The following is a 15407-nucleotide window of genomic DNA, read 5'->3' as shown; positions in this document are numbered from 1 at the left end:
CTTTCTCACTCGTGCTCTCTCTCTGTATCCTTCTCTCGTTCTCTCTCTCGCTCTTTCTCTTTCTTTCTCTCTTGCGCGCTCTCTCTCTGTCTTTTTCTCTTTTACTCTTGTGCTCTCTCTCTTTCTCTCTCTCTCTCACTCTCTCTCTCTCTCTCTCTCTGTCTCTCTCTCTCATGCTGATCAGATTAACAGTAAGTCGGATGGAATCTCCTCATTATCAGTTCATCTGCTGTTACACGTTTATGGCTGTAGGAAATTTAGAAATGAATGAACATCTTCATGCACAAGCGAAACGTGATAAATGACGTGGTATGCATAGAAACGTGCGTGGGCGTGGCTTACGGAGTAAACGATCCTGTTACGCACGGTCGATAAACGAGACACCTGAATTATTGACTGATACTTTGTCATGTAACAAATCTCACTGCAAGGTGTGAGTCCTGTCCATTTTACTAAGTGTGTGTGTGTGTGTGTGTGTGTGTGTGTATGTGTGTGTGTGTGAGTTGCGCCTTTTAATGAAAACAGTTTTAAAAAAAATCACACCCGTTGCCTTGGATATACCCTGTAGAGTCTGTAGGGTCTCAGCGCTTATTAAAAAGAGCATTTATTCTCGTTTCACGCTCAGCGGCACTGAGTAGAACGATGAAGATGGTTTAGACCATTGGCTCGGTAATGCAAATCCCATAACAGTTCCCGTTCAGCGCCGCCGGTTCTTCCTCGGATCTTCACTCCGCCTCCACCGAGCGCTTCATTGTCCTGCTTTCGATCCACTCTACTAAGCTCTCCTCACATTTTATTTGCCCCTCTCTCTCTCTCTCTCTCTCTCTCTCTATATATATATATATGTGTGTGTGTGTGTGTGTGTGTGTGAGAGAGAGCGAGAGAGAGAGAATATATTTTATATATATATATATATATATATATATATATATATATATATATATATATATATAATATACTTTGAATGGTCCTTCATTTTTCCCCTCCTGTTTGTTACCATGGAAACTGATGCCGGTGCTTCAGTGAAGCTCCCTGAACGAATCCCGAGCGTTGTTAATAAGCTCCACGTACAGTACGTAGTGCTCATGAGGCTCAGATTAAAGCCTGTTTTCAACCTCGTCCATCGTGCGCCCGAGGGAAAAGTGTAGATCACGTGTAGATCGAGGCCTTCATCGAACTTAATAAACGAGTAATTAATACCCGCTCCGTATGCGCTCGCTGATTTAATGGTGTGCGCACAGATTTGAACCCTGCGGAGACCTTTATGCCATTTTTTACTGCTCGGGACGCTGGCGTTCACTCTCTCGCTACGTTGTTTTAAAGGTTACGTGGTGTCAGTATTGTGTAGGAAGGGCTTCGTGACCTTTCCTCAAGTCCCGCTTTCAGACAATTACACTGACAGGAAGACGAGAGAGGAAGTACGGACGTACGTATATAAACGTCAGGGTTCAGACCTCGGCGCTGTTGAGTTCCGGATTCTGATTGGTTAGATGTTTCTAGAACAGCAGCTCTGACAGTAGTGCCGCTGCGAATCGCAGGTTTGTATACGCGAAGGCGCTCGTTCTAATACGTGATCGTTTCTATAGTAACAGCTCGTTTACAAACAGACAAAAAACGTGTGCAGTTGACAGATGAGATGATCTGGTGAAGTTTTCCTGAAGTAAGGAGATGTTTATTTAACATTTATGGAAGGAGTCTCCAGTGTCAGTGCTTTGTAACAGTCAGACGTACAGCTTCAGGACGGGGGGGTTTGCAGTATTTCGGCTGTTTATAGCTAACCGTGAGCAGAAAGTGGTGTGTGTTGATGCTGTTGTTGTTCTTTAATAAATAAAATTGTAATCGTTGGAAAATTGTTGTATATGAGGATTAAAACTCTTCAGCATGTGGTGTTCTAGGAAAATAATCAACGATGGAGGCCAGTTAAGTAGGCGCACCGAATTTGTATTTACACTTAATATTAGGGATGCACTGAATGTTCGGCCGTACAGAACCCAGCAGAACCAGTTTCTGCACTCCTGTCAATGCACTTTTTAATGCACTTCTTTATTGTAGGCTGCAGAGTGTTCCATTCTTTCAGCAGTCAGTCACAGGACTAACATCGGCTGTTCAAGGGGCTCAGAGATGACCACATCACAACATTTTTATTTTACTCTTTTATTTATTTAAAGTTATATCGTGCCTTGTTGGTGGCCTGTGCCTGCTGGAATGAAAAAAAATGTTCAGTGTTAAATAAATATTTTGAAATTGTAGTTTTTGTAATTTTTTTTTATTTGAAAAGCAAGACAAAACAGTAAAAAGCACATTTTGATAAAATGTGGCAAAATAAATGGAAGAATCGGCTTCGGCTTTCGGCCAAGCTTTTCATTATATTCGGTTTCGGCTTCGGCCGAGAATTTTCATTCCGTGCATCCCTATTTAATATACAAGTCCATCTGTTGCACAGTACAAAGTATTGGCTCCCCTCTACCCCATCCAGCAATTGAACATCATCACCACTGAGCAGATATTAGTCAAGTGTTGATAATTGCTTATCGTAATCTCTAATTTGACCTGCATGTTTGATGATCCTAATAAACCGGCCACTGAACAGCGTCTGCTCTGCTCTCACTCACAGATACACAGGCGACGTGTGACGAGAGCTTCTGAGAAACGTCACGGCTTCTCACAGGGAGAGACATTTACAGGTACATATGGTATGGAGAGATTTTTTTTTTTTACATTTATTTCTGTATTGATTCAGAATCATTTGCAAACAGCACGGGAATGAACAATGATTCCCGATTCGTTTCTGATTCACCCGATGATTCATTTTCCACTCGCTGAATCAGACGCCTGGTCGTTTCATAAATATCGTACCTTAGATTGGATCCTGACCCCAGGATACGTGTACACTTTAGACAGATGCATCAGAATGAAATCAGATTTCCGTATTGCGTGTGAATATGCAAATCAGCTCATTAAATTCCAACTCCAACTTCCTGTTTCCTTGTTTTCAGTTGTTTCGACAGGCACGGACCACGCGTGTAACGTGTTAAGAGGAGGTTCGGTCGCCCAGTTTGTCTCAGAGCGACGTGTGTATTTACACGTGTATAACCCTTTAACGTTCACGCAACTTTTTTTCAGTTCTGTTGAGAAGCTCTGTATAGAATATCATCTTAGCAAGCGAAAACATCGTTCTAGTCAAATTTAAAACGTCATATTGTCAAATTTATCTACTGTTTCCTTTCGAAAGATGACAATAATCCAAATACGAGACGATTAAACTTTCCTCCGGACATTTTTTACGCAGTCCCTGATCAGAGTAAACGCCGGTTCTGTTCATCCGTGATGCGGCGGGGTCGCGTTACGCTTTTGCTGCCTCCAGAACAATACAAACCACAGAAAAAAATGAAGTCGTGGTCAAGAGGAAACAAGAAAGGAAAAAAAATAACAACGCACGGCCTCTCAGGGCTTCCGTAGTATACACGTTTGAGACGTGATGTATGACGGGATAAGAAGAATCCAAGGTTATAAGTTTTGCGTCCATTTAGCTGGAACTAATCAGAGCTAGCTCTCTGCACGCTCTTTGGATCGATGCGAGGAATCGTTTGAGAGAATTGTTTGGATTTGTCGCGGATTTGTATAGGATTGAGTTTCAAAATCTGAAATTGCGGTTTCGTGTCACGTGCGTACGTAGAAAATCGTCAAATATGGAACGATCGCTTCGCCACTCGCCGGCGTGAACGTAGGACAGGACTGAGTCGCGACGGGATTTGATTCGAATCCTGATCCGGGTTCGAGCGTGATCCGCAACACACGACCGAGTGCGAATTGCAGATCCTACAGATCTCTTCTGGTTTATGATGAGTCTTTACTCCTACATGATAACGCTCGTACCGCGCGCTCGCTGATGTAGCCGTCGCTCGCTATTGATTACTGCTGTCCTCCAGCTGATTCAGCCTCATTGAATAAATTACTCATCCATCTTAATGCCATTTCCTCAATCGCTTGTTAAACCTTATGGGCAGAGTCGTGTAAACATCTGTCATCAATCTGGAGGTCATTAAACCAGAGTCAAATCCAGGAGGAAGTGCTTTGTCCAGATTATATTCCTGGACTAACGCGAGTGGATCTGCAGGATGCTGAGATCATCCAGAGCAGCAAAATGCTCCTTTCTGCTGTTAATAAGAAAAAATGTGTGTTTTTGCTACCGCTGCAACTGACGATTATCATAATCGATTTGATCGATTAGTTGTTGCAGCTCTAGTTTTTTTTTGCGTTTTATGTCTTTTTAATAGTCGGATAAATTGTATTAACCCTGGACGGTTCTTGTTGTTGTTTTCGCTAGCCTCATGAGCTCATGAATGTATGAATCGTCACATCCTGTCTGCTTGCAGGCTTTAACAGTCCAGAAATCTCCTACAGCTCTTTTTTTTTCTTGCAAATGAACAAGGCTGCTGTTCAACAACTGCACAAAAATACTGCACACACACACAAAAAAATTATGCAAATTTGTGGCTCCTATTTTAATCCTGTCACTTATTGTAAAAGCGCAAATCTGACTTCCACAGAGCGAGCGCTGTCTTTTGCGGCTTTGGAGCTGTGAAAAGAGCAAGAACGCAGTTTCCATGGAGAACTTAATCTCTTGTTTCTACCTCATCAGCGAATTAATGACACGTCCTCACAAAAGATTTTAGATGTCGATCTGTCTGTCTATCTATTTCAGTACGGTGTAGTGTTCTGGAAACTCACTTCCTGTCTGTTCTTTATCTCTTAACATCATCCAGGCGAACACGCCTACCTGGAGTCGAGTACGCTCTTTAGATCGGCGGAACGTTTCTTCTCGTGTGATGTTTTTTTCCATGTTGTTATTATTCTGGAGGGCAGCCGGGGCGGGTACAGAGCGCTGCGTGCGAAATTCTTGCCGCCTTTTTCCTCCTCAACACGGCGTCACTCACCAGCTGGGCGTCTCATTAGGACTCGGAGGCCTTGCTTTCCTCTTGAGCTGCGGATCGTTAGTGCGGTTTGTCCGTGCGGATCAGAGTAAGGCTCTGACGGATGCGTAACTCGACGCGGTCGCGGTTCGGAACAAATTATTGTTCACGCTTGCGGTTTCGGCAAAAGGACGCCATCTTTAGACGTCACAGAAGCCCTCGTGTTGTAAGGAGGACGTAAAGGTTTAGAGGTCACGTCAGTATTTAGGCCTTGCTCAAGGGCCCAACAGTGGCAGCCTGGCAGTGCTGGGGCTTGAACCCCCGACCTCTGATCAGGAACCCAGAACCTTAAGAGCCAAGCCACCACTGCCCCTGATGATGATGATAATAATAATAATAATAATAATAATAATGAATGCATGGATAGTCCTAGTTGTAATTATCACATTAATAACAAAATGGCTTCCACACTCATTATTCAGAAGCACATAGAATAGCACTTGGTCCAGTACATCCTGTTGTTTAGCATTTTATTTAATATATATATATAATGGCGGTTAATTGTGTGCACAGTTAATGTAGGTATGAGATACTAAATCGAGGTCGTGAAATCATAATGTGTGCGTGTGCAGGATATAACCGTATTCTATTGCACTTTAATGTACTATTTTGGGTTGTTGAATTAATAAAATAACCCCAAACGCTCAACTGTGAAGAAAAACACGCCCACAGTAGGTACGTTTACACGCGGCCATTTACGTCAATCCGAATGAATCCGGTCCGATCGCAGATTCCGAAAGTACTGTTTATAGGTACCCTGAACACTGCAATCCCATTCAAATATGCGTTTACGTCTGTCGTCTGTCGTCGCCGTCACCAAACGGAGAAAAGCTGTGTGTGTGTGTGCGCGAGGTATTTTTGAATCCGATTAAGAAAATAGTCGTATTCGAGCGTTTACATGGCAGATTTTTTCCCGTTTACCGGATTATTTCAGATCTACGCCGCCCCTTTCAGTCCGGTCGGAATTTCATTGCGATCGAGCTCATCTGCATCCATTGAGGTGTTTACATGAAGACGACTGCGCTACGCTATCAATCCGATTACCAACGGATTATTTGCTTGCGTGTAAACGTGTCTAGTTTGAAGGATAAGCTGACCGAGCACTCGTGTTTAATATCAGCCTCGAATGGCGTTCCCTGTTTATTTTTTGAGAGAATTTAGAGACAGAAGGTGAATTTCAGGTGACATATTGTGGGTACGTGAAACTGTCCGACAGCGGCGCTGGACTTAATCCTGCTCTTCACTCGAGCCGATATCATGCAGGAAAAATCCGCTTGGGTTCACAGCCAGAATTGAGCGCAACTGAGACACGCCTCTGTTTTACTCAAACTCCGCCCCATGTACGTAACTTCTGAATAGCGCTTAAGTCTCTAGGTATGTCTCAAAGCTTTGTCACCATGTAATTCTATCTGTTTGGGTCTCTCTCTTTCTCTCTCTCTCTCTCTCTCTCTCTCTGTCTCTCTCTCCTTCTCCTAAGGTACTGAACCTGTCCTTTCTCGTCTCACTTAGCTTTGTCTCTCTACAATATATGACTTTTATCCTCAGGCGAGAGGAAGCATGCAGTCCAGCATCCATCACTCATTTACAGAAGATAAGCCAGCGCTCAGACTCCGAAAGCAGCTCTGTCCAACACAAACAAGCTCTTTTTCCCTTTCAGAATAGCGAGGCCTGGGAAAACGGACAGCGCAGCCGTCTCACACTGTTCCCGGGCTTTGTTTTTAGGCTTTTCAGCATCGCCTTTGCACGACCTCCCGTGGTGAACGAACACCGCAACACAGCGCTCATGTCGGACGAGGATCGACTCCGAGAGCTAATTATATTTTACAGTCTGGGCTTTTGGGGAAAATCGAAAGCAAACACTGCACGTGAGACGTCAGAGACGTGAATGTGTAACAGAATAATTCATAATAGTCACTGAATAGTGAAATCTACCATGAATAGTAAGATTTTAATACACAGTCTCGTAGTCATGTTAGTTTTGTTGCTGTTCTGGTGCTCAGACACGGTTTTTGCTAAACGAATGGACATGTTTGGAGTTTAAAGTCCTCTCGTGTACTTTTTAATGAGCTTTTCGATGAAACCTGTAATGCTGCACTAGTGTCTTCTCAGGTAAACGATTTATACCTGATGGTACTGCTCCAGCGACGAGGAAAGGTGTACGGTTTAGTACCGAAGGTTTCAGGTCACGACGTGTCGTATCCGGTGCTGTTGAGGTCCTTTTGAAAACTTTTGTCAGGTTGTTGCGTTGGCATGTAGACGTCACTGTCAATCATCATGTGATCTGACACGCCCACACACTTCTGACTCTTTCAGTTGTAGTTAAGGGCGTTCATTTCTTTTAGCTAACAATTATTGGTTTCCAGAATATTCTGGGAACAGATCATTCTTAGTTCTTGTTAGTTTTTTTTTGTGTGTTTTTTTATTTTAAAGAAAAGTTTTCCTTATAGCTATATAACACTCAAGTTTTGTTGTGCAATATGGTTCAGAAAAAGTTCCCCTAACGTTGTAGGAACCTTTTAAATCATTTTAACCTCTCAGAAACCTTGTGGTAGCTCATAATGTTTTAGAGAACATTCCCTCAACATTTTAGAAACATTTAAATAACCTGAAAACCGTTCAGAAACCTTGTGGTAACCCCATGATGTTTCAGAGTATGTTCTACTAATGTCGTGGTAACCTTTAAATAATTTGAAACCGTGTGGTAACTGTGATGTTTCAAAGAACATTTCTTTAACATTCTAGTAACGTTTAAATAACTTAAAACCTTTCAGAAACCGTGTAGTAACCGGTGATGTTTGAGAGAACGTTCCCCTAATGTCGTAGTAACGTTTAAATAATTAGAAACCTTTCAGAAACTTTGTGGTAACCCGGGATGTTTGAGAGAACGTTCCCCGAATGTTGTAGTAACGTTAAATAATTAGAAACCTTTCAGAAAGTTTGTTGTAACCCGGGACGTTTGAGAGAACGTTCCCCTAGTAACGTTTACATCATTAGAAATCTTTTGGGAATCTTATGGTAAACCGTGATGTTTCGTAAAGCGTTCCTCTGACGTTCTAGTAACCTTTAAATAATTTGAAACCTCTCAGAACCCATGCAGTAAGGGAGAACATTGTGCATTCTCAGAGTGACGCTGACTTTGAAGAATTCCTAAAAAAGAGAAAAACCCCAACAAAAACCAGAAGGGAACTAAATGCTAACGTTAAGGAAATGTTGCGTCTCTGCCGTGTCTTTTTCCTCCACAGATTTTTTGAATCATAAACCCCGTTGCCATGGCGACAGAGGCTTTAATAATGCAGTATAAGCGGCGGCTTCTGTGGCGAGCTCGCCGATAAGGCTCAGGTGCCGCGTCTAGAGTGTGGAGAAGAGGATTTAACAGGAGGAACCGTGCGTGAATTTTGATCAGAGCGGAACGCTCGTCTTTTTAACGAAGGATGACGGTGTGATGGGCGGATATATCAGTAATTAAATCTACACAACCTTCTCCTTTTCTTAAAATGCCGCCGCAACTCACCCACGTGTGTGCGTTAACTAAAGATAAAACAGTCATAGGTCTGTCTTTTTTTTTTTTCTTTTTTCTTGGCGCTCAGGTAGGGGGCGTGGCCTGCCTGAGAGTGACAGGGGAACTGAATGTTAGAATTAAGCTTGACGGGTATTCTCTAACTGAAATATTTGGCGAGAAGGCATTCAGTCGCTCAAATTAGTGAAAGACAGATGGCTCGTAGATGCCGAGTCGTTCCCTGATTGCTTCCAAACATCTGAAATGAGAGTTTATACAGAACCGAATGAGCTGAGATGATGAGAAAGCGTCAAAGCTCTGTGTGTGTGTGTGTGTGTGTGTGTGTGTCGCTTCTTGATGGATGGAGGTCGTCAGAATCGGCTGTTTTGCGAGAGCTGTGGGAAATCACTCCAGCTCGCTGCACTTCCCCCGGGCCGCACTGACAGCGTGATTTATTTGGAAAGAAGCTGAACGTGATCGGTTCCTAAGCCTCCATTCTCTCCTTCGCCGGGTTCCTCGCTCGGTGCTCCTGATTTTTCGGTGACTTCTGGAGTGGTGCGTGGTTTTGTTCCGATTCATAAGTTTCCTCTGTAGTGTGAAACACACTGCTTTTGGACCTGGGAGTTATTTCTATGGATTGAATTCTGAACGGATTCATTTCCTAGAACAGCGGCTCTGAGAGTCCTGCAGCTGCAAATCCCAGATTTCTATACCTTACTGCCCTCACTGGAATACGCTATTGTTTCTGTAGTAACAGCTCGTTCACAGGGACCGGTATGGAAGACTGTCGTGGTCCTCTCTGACCTTATTAATGAACAGAGGAGCAAAAAGAGGCGGAGGCTGAGGGAACGACTCTTTACAGCTGCTGTAACATCACTGACAGCTTGTTTTGCGACTGTTGCACAACATTAAACGTAACTATTAATGGATAAAAAAGCAACATCGTTCTTTAACAGATTAAAAATTGGACCAACAGAGCGTCGTTGATTTATTTTCCTACAACAGCACCACACGGAGTGTTTAGTTCCCACGGGCTATTAATACACACGCTGGAGTTTGGAGACATCCGCAGTCTTTGAGTAAAGCTGGCGAACCTGATCCCTTCAGAGACAGTGACCACACACACATGTACACACGTACACACACGTACACATGTACACACATACACACACACACATGTACACACGTACACACGTACACACACACACACACATGTACACACGTACACACACACACACACATACACACACGTACACACACACGTACACACATGCACACACGTACACACACGTACACACACACATGTACACACACACGTACACACACACACATGTACACACACACACACGTACACACACACACATGTACACACATACACACACGTACACACACACACATGTACACACACGTACACACACATGTACACACACACATACACACACGTACACACACACGTACACACACACACATGTACACACACACATGTACACACACATTTACACACACACATGTACACACACATGTACACACACACATACACACACGTACACACACACATGTACACACACACGTACACACACACATGTACACACACACACACGTACACACACACACATGTACACACATACACACACGTACACACACATGTACACACGTACACACACACATACACACATGTACACACACACACATGTACACACATACACACACGTACACACACACACATGTACACACACGTACACACACGTACACACACACATGTATACACACACACACAAGCATACACACACACACATGTACACACACACATGTAAACACACACGTACACATACACACACACGTACACACACACATACATGTACACACACATGCACACACACACGTACACACACACACACATGTACACATACACACACGTACACACACACGTACATGTACACACACACGTACACATACATGTACACACACACACACACACACACGTACACACACACACATGTACACACACACGTACACACAAACATGTACACACACACATACACACTCACACAAACATGTACATACACACACACATGTACACACACACATGTACACACGTACACACACACATATACACACACACGTACACATGCACACGTACACACACACACATGTACACACGTACACACACATGTAAACACACACACACGTACACACACGCGTACGTACACATACACACACATATACACACACACATGTAAACACACACACATGTACACACACATGTACACACACACACGTACACACACATGTACACACATGTACACACACGTACACACACACACACACACACACACACGTACACATACATACACACACACACACACACACACACACACACACACACACACACACACACCTGCTGGATTAACACAACTCAAACCCAGCCAGGCTTGATAGAGCTCCTCTCTCTCTGTCTCTCTCTCTCTCTCTTTCTCTCTCTCTGTCTGTCTGTCTCTCTCTCTGTCTCTCTCTCTTTTTCTCTCATCTCTCTGTCTGTCTCTGTATGTCTCTCTCTCTGTCTCTCTCTGTCTCTCTCTCTGTTTCTCTCTCTGTCTGTCTCTCGTTCTGTCTTTGTATGTCTCTCTCTGTCTCTCTCTCTCTCTTTCTCTCTCTCTGTCTGTCTGTCTCTCTCTCTCTGTCTCTCTCTCTTTTTCTCTCATCTCTCTGTCTGTCTCTGTATGTCTCTCTCTCTCTGTCTCTCTCTCTGTTTCTCTCTCTGTCTGTCTCTCGTTCTGTCTTTGTATGTCTCTCTCTGTCCGTCTCAGTCTCGCTCTCTCTCGCTCTCTCGCTGCTGCTATTGTGCCGTAAATGACTTTTGGAAAAAAAAGCCGCCAGGGAGGATTATTGAATTACGCCCGTTCCGTTTCATATGAAAAGCGGTGGAATGATTCGCAGCGATCTCCATCCAGCTACGTTGGGGTTATTTTTGTTGGGATCTCCAGCAGCAGCCGGTTGTCAGAGGCAGCAGTAAATCCTGACCCTCTCTCTGTGACGGCGTGAGAGAATTAAAACCTTCGTGCTGGAGGCAGAACTGAGAGCTCTGTGCACTAATGAACAGCCTCACCATTAACCTCAATCTCCCCTAATGCCCTGTCATTACCCAGAGTGCATCATCAGACAGGGGCGTCTATTATCAGACGGGCCGTGCACCTTTTACTTTATTAACGTTGATGGGCTCGTGCAGGAAATGTAATATAATAATGCTTTATTACAGCTCAACATGCTATATACAGACTATTACTGAAAAATGTCGAGCGGCCGAGACTACGATTTTATTTCTTTTATAACCAGCAAAAATAAATAAATAAATAAATAAATAAAAGTTCCCGAGAACACTATGCTCTTGAGTCCTACCTAGCATCGGCTAACTTGCGAGCTTAGCTTGGACTCTAGGTTAGATTTATATTTCTCAGATCTTCAGAGATTTATCTTGTAACGAGTCGACGTGACAGTTTCGAGGGCCGAGGGATTTATGCTGCGTTCGTCGTACCTCGTAAACAGTAATTTGCAAGTTGTAATGATGCCATTGTCCAACTCGGGACGTTCGGCGTGCAACCTGGACGCCTCTACTTGTGTTGTTTGCTCTGTTGGACTGGGATAAAGTCATTTAAACGTAGAGAAGGGGAACTTGTTGAGCGGCCATGTTGATTTGACGTCATTCCGAAGGAACCGGAAGTTGAGAATCCTACCCCAGGTTGACGGTTAAAAACATTTCTGCGAATTTTACTGGCTGTAGTCTGAAAATGACTCGAACGCGGCATTAGCCCTCGCGTCATCTGTACCCGAAGAGAACAATGCCATCAGTAGTATTATGGGCTCTATAGGACCTACTCTATAGCGCCACCACTAGTTCAAAAATTCACTTTTCAAATGGTTAGAATTGTCCTTTGTGCTAGAGAAAAGAAATTCAGTTCATCAGATTGTTCTCGTCATGGAGATCACAGTCCATCTCTTACATTTAAGACTCCACCCGTTACAGTAGTCACCATTTTGAAATGTACAGTATTCAGTTTTTTTGCTCCTCCTCCTTCAAATTTGCGCCACTTCTTTACCGACATCGGCTCAGGTGATCACAAATGACTGAAGGGAATTTTGATATTCATATTTGTTGAAAGGTTATGATCCGGTATCTGTCTAACGAACACTCTAACTAACTAAACTCATTCTCACCGTGGAAGTTCTCCTCCGCATCAAAACAGACGTGGGTTCTCTGTGTGGCGAACCGTGATAAACGACACGCTTCAGTCCTAAAGGTCCTGGCGGCGATCCCCATGCGGTGCCAGTTCTTAAAAGCGTCTGTAATCTTGTGTCATTCGGGTCCTTTCTTTTTCTCGCTCAGCACTGCAGTAACCTTTCAACCTCTCGCCATGCAAATAAAAGCCTCTGTTCTGTTCGTTTCCTGTTCAGTCTTATTCTCAGCTGTGCTTCTGAACGTATCTTTTATTCATCCATGTACAGTCTGTTTCTCCTCGTCGTGTTCTTCAGGCTCCGCATTGAGCTCGCTGCGCCTTTGGTGCTTGGCCCCTTTAATCGCTGCTCACAGCTATATTTTTATTTAAGTTATTTGGAGCGTTACCTTTTTGGTTCGGTTTGGATGTCTATCTTTTATTGACTTTAATATTTATTAATAGTAAATATATATATATATATATATATATATATATATATATATATATATATATATATATATATATATATATATATCAGTATTTATATGTTCATTTCATTTTTTTAAAAAAGTACAGGACAGTTTCATGGTACTGTTTAAGTGAGTGTTATGTTTTCATTCGGTGTTAATTTTAAAATCTAGCGGTTGGTTTAATGGGTTATCGGCAGGTAAATCAGGTAGGCGGGTAATATCCACAATGGGTCGAACCTCTAATACACATTATGCTGGATTTGACTGTAATTCCACCTTCTTGCTTTATACATGATGTAGAAATGATTTCTGTAAAGCCTCGCGCTCGTTAAACCCCCGGATTCGATGATTAGGATGATTGGCAGGATCACATGGCCAGGCTGTAACATGCAGCATGTGGTCCGAGGAGGTGGAAGGACATGTTTATTTAGTTTGCCGAGTCCTGCTCCTGGTGTGAACAAGACCAAATGTGCTGCTCCGCCCGTCCTGATGGTGTTTTTTTTTCCTTTTTTTCTTTTCTACTCCCACTCATCTTCATTTTTGCATTTCTGTATTTCATAACTGTGCATAAATAAACTCGTCATGCTCCAGTGCATCAGCTCTCTTTATTTCTTTCTGATTACACCAGACGTGAGAAATCTGATTAGGAGAATTCACTTAGCATTTCAGTGCCAGCGGAACCCGGAGCTGTCAGCGGCTCGTTTAACCGGCTGATAGATTTCATTTTTTCATGAACGCAGCGTCTGTTCCCATGCATTTCTTTCTTTTTTTCCTACTTTTTTTTTTTTTTTTTTAAACCGAGGAAGTCGTAGAGAATGAGGTCATTCGTTTTAATTAAGTTAAGAGCACAAAGCTGCTGCTTTTCACTCGGTGTCTAGAGAAAGCCTCGTGTCTTGTGCGCTGATGACCGTCTCGTTTTGTGTCCAAAGGGGCAAGGAGACGCCTCTGCGAGGAGCACGGCCATGGAGGGCGACTGCCTCAGCTGCATCAAGTACCTCATGTTCATCTTTAACTTCTTCATATTCGTAAGTACCTCCTATTTTTCAGACCTTTCATCTGGTCTGGAGTCCTATCCTCGTGTCTAACTTCATACGCTCGTTCGGTCGCAGGAGGAATCCACAGAGAGGATCGGGACCGTGATTTAAGGCGTGTTTGAAGGGGTTTATCACCTCCTGTTTTCTTAAGCGAAGTTAATAGCTGGTTTGGTTTGAGTGGCCAGCAGGTCTTGTTTTCTTAAAACCATATGCGGTTCAAAAGAGTCTGTAAAAAGCCCTGGACGATCCGTGTTGCCACCTACAATAAACTTTAAAGCTACATCATGAGGAAGCACATTCATCTTGTGCCAAAGAATCTCGGTTTGGCCCACGAACTCCAGCGCACTTCCTCTGCTCAGGGCTTTACATTTTTTTTCTTTTCTTGTTAGCGATCTTGTGAACTTCCTTTTCCTACTCTGACGGCAAGAAAGTGCTAAGTCAAGACGTGTACAGCGGACTATCGATGCTACGCGAACGATCCTAACGCATATGTATCTATATGTCTGAAAAGAGAAAAAGCGATTTAAAAAAACACTTTGGGAACTCGTTTGTTTGTATTTGGATTGGCCTCTTGTCAGTCATTTTATAGACACGCCCCCAGCATCCTGTCAAATCCTCAAAAGTCGTGATCAAGACGGTGTCCGAGCGCGCTCGAAAGTGGTGTCGTTACAGTCCTTGCTAATGTTAACTCGCCGTAAGTAACTTGAAGCGCCGTAAGTTCTGTAGGCGGAACTTTGTGTGCAGGGGTGGAAATATGGGCGGGTTCACTGAGTTAAAAATATGTTGTTTTTTAAAAATTTTATTCAGCTCCACCCATTTAACCATTAGAGACCTTTTTTTTTTCACCTTTAAAAACATATCCAGATTCTTTAGACGATTTTTTACCTACATCATTTCATTCTTTTTACTTTTTCTATACATCACTTATTAAAAATGAACAGGCTTTGTTGCTTGTGTAGAAATATTATGAAGGGGGAAAAGGGTAAAACATTGTACATGGGGGAAAAAAAACATCCAGTGTGTCTATAATAAAAGAAAAAAACTGTTAAAACTCGGGTCTAAAATAATGAACGCCGATGAGGAAAATGACAGAAAATAAGGGGAATAAAACACTTCAGGACGTGCTGTTCTAGAAAATAATCAGCTTCAGGGTGGTAACAGTGACTCCGCTTCATCACAGCACCCCGTCCACGTGTGTTTTTTAATTCCTGATGATAACGTTA

The 15407-nt window shown here is 43.0% G+C and overlaps 1 protein-coding gene across 3 annotated transcripts in view; it reads left to right on the top strand.

Moving 5' to 3' along the window:
- The window catches only part of tspan18a (tetraspanin 18a), a 34808-nt gene that overhangs the window by 14705 nt on the left and 4696 nt on the right, over positions 1–15407 (top strand). The window contains exons 2-3 of one of the 3 annotated variants that reach the window (XM_053634107.1): positions 2615–2693; positions 14080–14175. In XM_053634107.1, the coding sequence (XP_053490082.1) occupies positions 2691–2693; positions 14080–14175 (99 nt within the window). In that variant the 5' untranslated portion in view covers positions 2615–2690. The remainder of the gene's footprint in view (positions 1–2614; positions 2694–14079; positions 14176–15407) is intronic. The other 2 variants (XM_053634109.1, XM_053634108.1) reach the window with 2 other exon arrangements.

The sequence above is a fragment of the Ictalurus furcatus genome, chromosome 10 (genome assembly GCF_023375685.1).
Source record: "Ictalurus furcatus strain D&B chromosome 10, Billie_1.0, whole genome shotgun sequence".
Taxonomy (NCBI): Eukaryota; Metazoa; Chordata; class Actinopteri; order Siluriformes; family Ictaluridae; genus Ictalurus; species Ictalurus furcatus.
Note: the sequence above shows the minus strand (reverse complement) of the source record. Positions and strands in the feature narration are given on the sequence as shown.